The sequence below is a fragment of the Lonchura striata genome, chromosome 30, assembly GCF_046129695.1.
Source record: "Lonchura striata isolate bLonStr1 chromosome 30, bLonStr1.mat, whole genome shotgun sequence".
Classification (NCBI taxonomy): domain Eukaryota; kingdom Metazoa; phylum Chordata; class Aves; order Passeriformes; family Estrildidae; genus Lonchura; species Lonchura striata.
Window position 1 is genome coordinate 2,686,010 of NC_134632.1, and position 5,652 is coordinate 2,691,661.

Here is a 5,652-nt window from a genome sequence, read left to right on the forward strand (position 1 = left end):
GCAGTGACAGATCCCTGTGGTGCCTGGTTTTACCCCATTGGGACGGGGACTGTCCCTTCCAGCAGTGACAGATCCCTCTGGTGCCTGGTTTTACCCCCTTCCCTGCCCTGTTTAACGCTCTCTCTCCACAGACCACAGCCTGTGAGGAGGGGAAGCCTGCAGTGGGATCCCTGCCTGAGCTCTCCACATCTCACAAGAAGAGGAAGAGGAAAAGACGGTTCCTTCACCGTTGATAAAATGGGAAGCGGCATCTCCCCAGCAGCCCGGGAAGGGAAGCTCCAATCCTTGCCTGGGGGGCATCCCTGGGAGCTCTGCAGCTGGCAGGACACAGCCCTGTGCCACTGAGGGCTCAGCCTGGGGACAGCATGTCCTTGCGGAGCCGCCGGGCCCAGCTGCTGCTGGTGAACTCGCTGACCTTCGGGCTGGAGGTGTGCCTGGCCGCCGGCATCACCTACGTGCCGCCGCTGCTGCTGGAGGTGGGCGTGGAGGAGAAGTTCATGACCATGGTTTTGGGTAGGCAGCTTTTGTCACCTCTTCGAGGTGGTGTTTTCTTAAAAACTTTGCAGTCTGGAGGGTGGGGGGTGAGTGAGGGCAGGGCAGGGGGCTGTGACCTCGCTGAAACCTCCCAAATTCGCGAAACATCCCTTTTTGGAGTGCAGACGGAGCAGCTGCGTCCCTGTAACACCTCCTGTCTCTTTCTCAGGGATAGGCCCCGTCCTTGGGCTGCTTTTTGTGCCTCTGATCGGCTCGGCCAGCGACCACTGGCGTGGCAGCTACGGCCGCAGGAGACCTTTCATCTGGCTGCTGTGCCTGGGGGTGCTGCTCAGCCTGTTCGTCATCCCGCACGCCGGCAGCCTGGCCGGCCTGTGCGCCCTCAACCCCCGGCCTCTGGAGATCGCCTTCCTCATCGTGGGCGTCGGGCTGCTGGATTTCTGCGGCCAGGTGTGCTTCACCCCGCTGGAGGCCCTGCTCTCCGACCTCTTCCAGGAGCCGGACAACTGCCGCCAGGCCTTCTCCGTGTACGCCTTCATGATCAGCCTGGGCGGCTGCGTCGGCTACCTGCTGCCGGCCATCGACTGGGCCTTCCTGGCGCCCTACCTGGGCGGGCAGCAGAGCTGCCTCTTCAGCCTGCTGGCCCTCATCTTCCTGGCCTGTGCGCTGGCCACGCTGTTCGTCGCGGAGGAGGCCGCCCGGGGGGACGGGGCGGCGGGGCCGGCGCCGAGGGACGCGGCGCCGAGGCCGTCGCTGTGGTGCCGGTGCCGGCGGGCGCCGTGCGCGCTGCTGCCGCGCCTTCACGGCCTCTACTGCCGCGTGCCCGGCGTCGTGCGCCGCCTCTTCGTGGCCGAGCTCTGCAGCTGGATGGCTGTCATGACCTTCATGCTCTTCTACACGGATTTCGTCGGGGAAGGGCTGTACCACGGCGTGCCCAGGGCCAGGCCGGGCACGGAGGCCAGGCGGCACTACGATGAAGGTGAGGAGCGAGCCCAGCGCGCCCTGTCCCGTTCCCAGGACAGAAATATTTCCTGGGAGCTCGGGATGGGCTCGGCTCTGTTGGTAATGCAAAAAAAAAAGAGCTACAGTGGACTTGGCTTTCTGTGGGTAGGTCAGGGGAGAGTGTTTTCCCATGGCTCCCAGAGCGTGGCACAAGGACCAGGTTGGGAAACACCTCCTGGCTGCTGCCAGCACGGACCTGGCAGGGCAGCCCTGGCTTGCTGAGTGGCAGAACGCTGTGGCAGGCGGCACAGGGAGCAGGATGGAGCTGGCTGTGTCTGCAGGCTCTGCTGGAGAGCTCCTGGCACTGCTCTCCCCACCTTTCCCAGCGAGGGGTGAGGGTGCTCCCCATCCTTGGAGAGCAGGGTGTTGTGCTCCGAAGCAGTGAGGTGGGATTTGCTGCTCCTTCCCTCCACGCTGCTGGGAAATTCCCACCTCCCAGCTGCTTCTGGGAGCCCTCCAGGGGCTTTCCCAGCTCTCAGCCCCCTCTCCAGTGCCTTGAAGCTGCTCACAAGCCTGTAGCTGCCACATCCCCAGGCCGGGACACTGCTCCAGCAGCCCTTCACCTGCTCCCAGGTGTTACCTGCTGCCCCATTTTGCCTGCTGCGTTGTGCCAGACCCTTGACTCCCTGCCCAACCACTCTTTTGGTCTCCCTAATCCAAATCTTTTCTTCTGGAGGCACTTCCTGGCCCTCCTCCTGCAGTTTTCCACTTGGAGGGCCGTGCAGCACACTGCCCCTTTGTGCTGGGTGTCTGTTTAACTTCGAGGCAGCTTAATTATTATTTAACACTTGCACTGTTTAGCTCCCAGCAGGCCAGCCCTCCATTGTGCCGGCTGTCATAGAAACATGTGTTGGGTAATGATCCCCGCTGCAAAGAGTTAATGGTTTTAATTCCCTGAAATCTGAGAGATCTTTGTGAAAGGGTAAGGTCCGGATTGCCACCGGATCCTGAAGTTTGGAGCATGTTCTGTTCTTTACCTTGGCTCAAGCACAATTCCTCCTGCCTTTGTTCTGCTCCTGCCTTGGGCATCAGATAAGGACAGATTCTGGTTCAGCAGCAGGTGACAGCCTGGGGCAGGAGCAGGAGGAAGGGACAATGACCGCCAAGGGCAGGGGTGGCATTTGGGTTCCCATCTCCCTGCGGTGCCCTCGGTGCAGGGAGGGAGCTCGGGGCAGCGGCTGCTGCAATCCTGGGATTTGCTGGGTGATGCTGCTCTGCTCCCCGAGCCAGCCAGGCTGGCAGGGCTCCGAGGGCCTCGCTGTCTCCTGGGGGTTTGGGAGTGACAGAGAGAGAGATTTTGGGGTTTGGGACTGACAGGGAGAGAGGTTTTGGGGTTTGGGACTGACAGAGAGGGAGGGAGGTTTTGGGGTTTGGGACTGACAGAGAGGGAGAGAGGTTTTGGGGTTTGGGGCTGACATGGAAGGATGTTTTTGGGGTTAAGGACTGACAGAGAGGAAGAATATTTTGGGATTTGGGACCAAGAGAAGGATGTTTTTGGGGTTTGAGACTGACAAAGAGGGAAGGATGGTTTTGGAGTTAAGGACTGATGGAGGGGGAAGGATTTTTTGGTGTTTGGGACAGACAGTGAGTGAAGGATGTTTCTGGTGTTTGGGACTGATGGAGAGGGAAGGATGTTTTGGGGTTTGGGACCGAGAGAAGGATGTTTTTGAGGTTTAGGACCAAGAGAAAGATGTTTCTGGGATTTGGGACAGAGAGGAGGATGGTTTTGGGGTTTGGGACAGAGGAAAAGATGTTTTTCGGTTTGGGACCAAGAGAAAGATGGTATTGGGGTTTGGGACTGAGAGAAGGATGTTTTTGGGTTTAGGACTGAGAGCAGGATGTTTGGCTGTGGAATCCAGGGGCAGCCAGGGCAGTGCCCACCACCCCTCTCCACCCGCAGGTGTCCGGATGGGCAGCCTGGGCCTCTTCCTGCAGTGCATCACCTCCATCTTCTTCTCGACAATCATGGACTGGCTGGTGAAGCACTTTGGGACACGGGCAGTGTACCTGGCCAGCGTGGTGTTCTTCCCCGGGCTGGCCTTTGTCATGTGCCTGTCCCGCAGTGTCACCGTGGTCACCATCTCCGCTGCCCTGACTGGCTTCACCTTCTCTGCCCTCCAGATCCTGCCCTACACGCTGGCGTCCCTCTACCACCACGAGAAACAGGTGGGCATCTGCTCCAGGGCGGCCTGGCCCTGTGGGTTTTTCTGTTTTTCCTGTATTTTAGGGAAATTGCTCTGGTTTAGTTATCCCCGTGTGAATTCTGCAGCTCTGCCAGCCTGAAGTGCTGCAAAACCCAAAGATTTTCAGCCCTCACGGGTCCTGATTTCCAGTTTTCATCCACAGCACCACGATCAGTAGAATGAAAACCCAAGCTCTTCCTATTCCCTCAGCTCCAAGAAAAAGAAACCTTGTGAAACTTGTGACAGCAGCACAAAAGCTTGTAACCCTGTCCCACAGATGTTATCCTTGTGGAGAAGTCCTCCGAGGTTCCTGAGTTGCACACTGGATTAATGGGAGTTCCTCTTGTGCTGCAAATGCAGAATTAATTTGTGGTTTGAGAGCAGCTCTTTCATCCCAAGGGCAGTGGCTGGCTGTGCCGTGGAATAAGGAGGAGCTGTTACCACAGGCATCCAGATGTTCCCATTGAACAAACCCCCGGGAACAGCCCATCCCAATTGGCACCAGGCATCCCGTCGGAACGGGGGCTGAGGGAACCTTCAGCTTGGCAGGAGCTGCAGCTTGGCTGGGATCTCCCATGGATGTTTTATCAATGGAATGAAACCCAAACTCCACAGGCTGGGAAGGGGAAGGCCACATTCCCAAGGCTCTGCCAAAGGCTTGGCAGGGAAAGGCAGGGAGGGCACAGCTGGCTTTGGTCTCTGCTGCCCGTGGTCTGCTGGTGTTAACAAATGTGGGAACGCTCCAGAGACCTCACAGCTTGAGCAGAGCGAGGAAAAAAAGAGTGAGAAGGAAAAGATTTTGGTTCCCTCTGCCCCATTTTCGTGGCTGGAGCGAGGAGGAGCTTGGCAGGCAGAGGAAGCAGCTTGGCTGAGGTTTGGGGCAGAGCTGAGAGCAGAGCCCTGCCCGGAGTTCCCAGCACTGCCGTGTCCCAGCTGGTGGCACTCTGAAGCGTCCCAGATGAGGAGTGGCTGCTCATGCCAGGTCTGGGTTTGGGTTCCCAGTCAGCCACCCCCACAAACCCCAAAGTTCCTGTTGGCACTGCCCTGGGTGTCTGAAATCCCAGCAGACCCTGGCCCCTCACTCCTGCCCTGCCTCAGGTGATTTCAGGGTGGGCTCGGGGCAGGTTCCTCTGGCACCCCGTGAGGAGGTGACGACAGCACAAATGTCCCCAGGCTGGCTTTGGGCTGCTGAGCCCCAGAGCTTGAGCACAGCCCAGGCCTGGCTTGGCTGGGTTCCCCCGTGAGTCAGGGCTGCTTTGGATCCTGTGCCAATCAGGAAGAGCCAGCCTGGCTCCCAGAGCCCATCTCACGTGGGCCAGGCGCAGGCTGGCACTCCCCTGAACACACACAAAGCTCTGGGTTTGCTCTCCTGCACAAAAACAAAGAAACAAGGCCCCGTCAGACTCCCAACTCCCTCCTCAGTCACCTCCCAGAGCCCCAACTCCCTCCTCACTCACCTCCCAGAGCCCCAACTCCCTCCTCACTCACCTCCTAGATTCCCAACTCCTTCCCTACTCATCTTCCAGAGCCCCAACTCCCTCCTCATCACCTCCCAGATTCCCAACTCCTTCCCCACTCACATCCCAGAGCCCCAACTCCTTCCCCACTCACTCCCAGAGCCCCAACTCCTTCCCTACTCATCTTCCAGACTCCAATCTCCTTCCTCACCTCCTAGAGCCCCCAACTCCCTCCTCACTCACCTCCCAGAGCCCCAGCTCCCTCCTCACTCACCTCCCTGCCTCCCTCAGGTATTTCTGCATAAATACAAGAGGAAAGAGGAGGAAGACGCCGCTCTGCAGGACAAGAAATCATCCTTCTCCAAGGGGCTGCTCTCCAGCCAGAAGCTGTCTTACCAGAACGGCCACACTGGGAGCCTCTTCTCCTCCTCCTCCTCCTCCTCATCTTCCTCCCCACCCTCCTCCTCACCACCGGCCGTGTCCAGCTCCGCTCTGTGCGTCGGCTCCCCCTGCGACGT

At 59.0% G+C, this 5,652-nt stretch overlaps 1 protein-coding gene across 1 annotated transcript in view; it reads left to right on the forward strand.

The window, feature by feature from the left end:
- The first annotated feature begins 365 nt into the window (after positions 1-365).
- SLC45A3 (solute carrier family 45 member 3) overlaps positions 366-5,652 on the forward strand; it is a 5,887-nt gene continuing 600 nt past the window's right edge. Inside the window, exons 1-4 of the mRNA XM_021535352.2 lie at positions 366-513; positions 704-1,471; positions 3,395-3,660; positions 5,426-5,652. The exon at positions 5,426-5,652 is cut by the window's right edge and continues 600 nt beyond it. Of these exons, the coding sequence (XP_021391027.2) occupies positions 366-513; positions 704-1,471; positions 3,395-3,660; positions 5,426-5,652 (1,409 nt within the window). The remainder of the gene's footprint in view (positions 514-703; positions 1,472-3,394; positions 3,661-5,425) is intronic.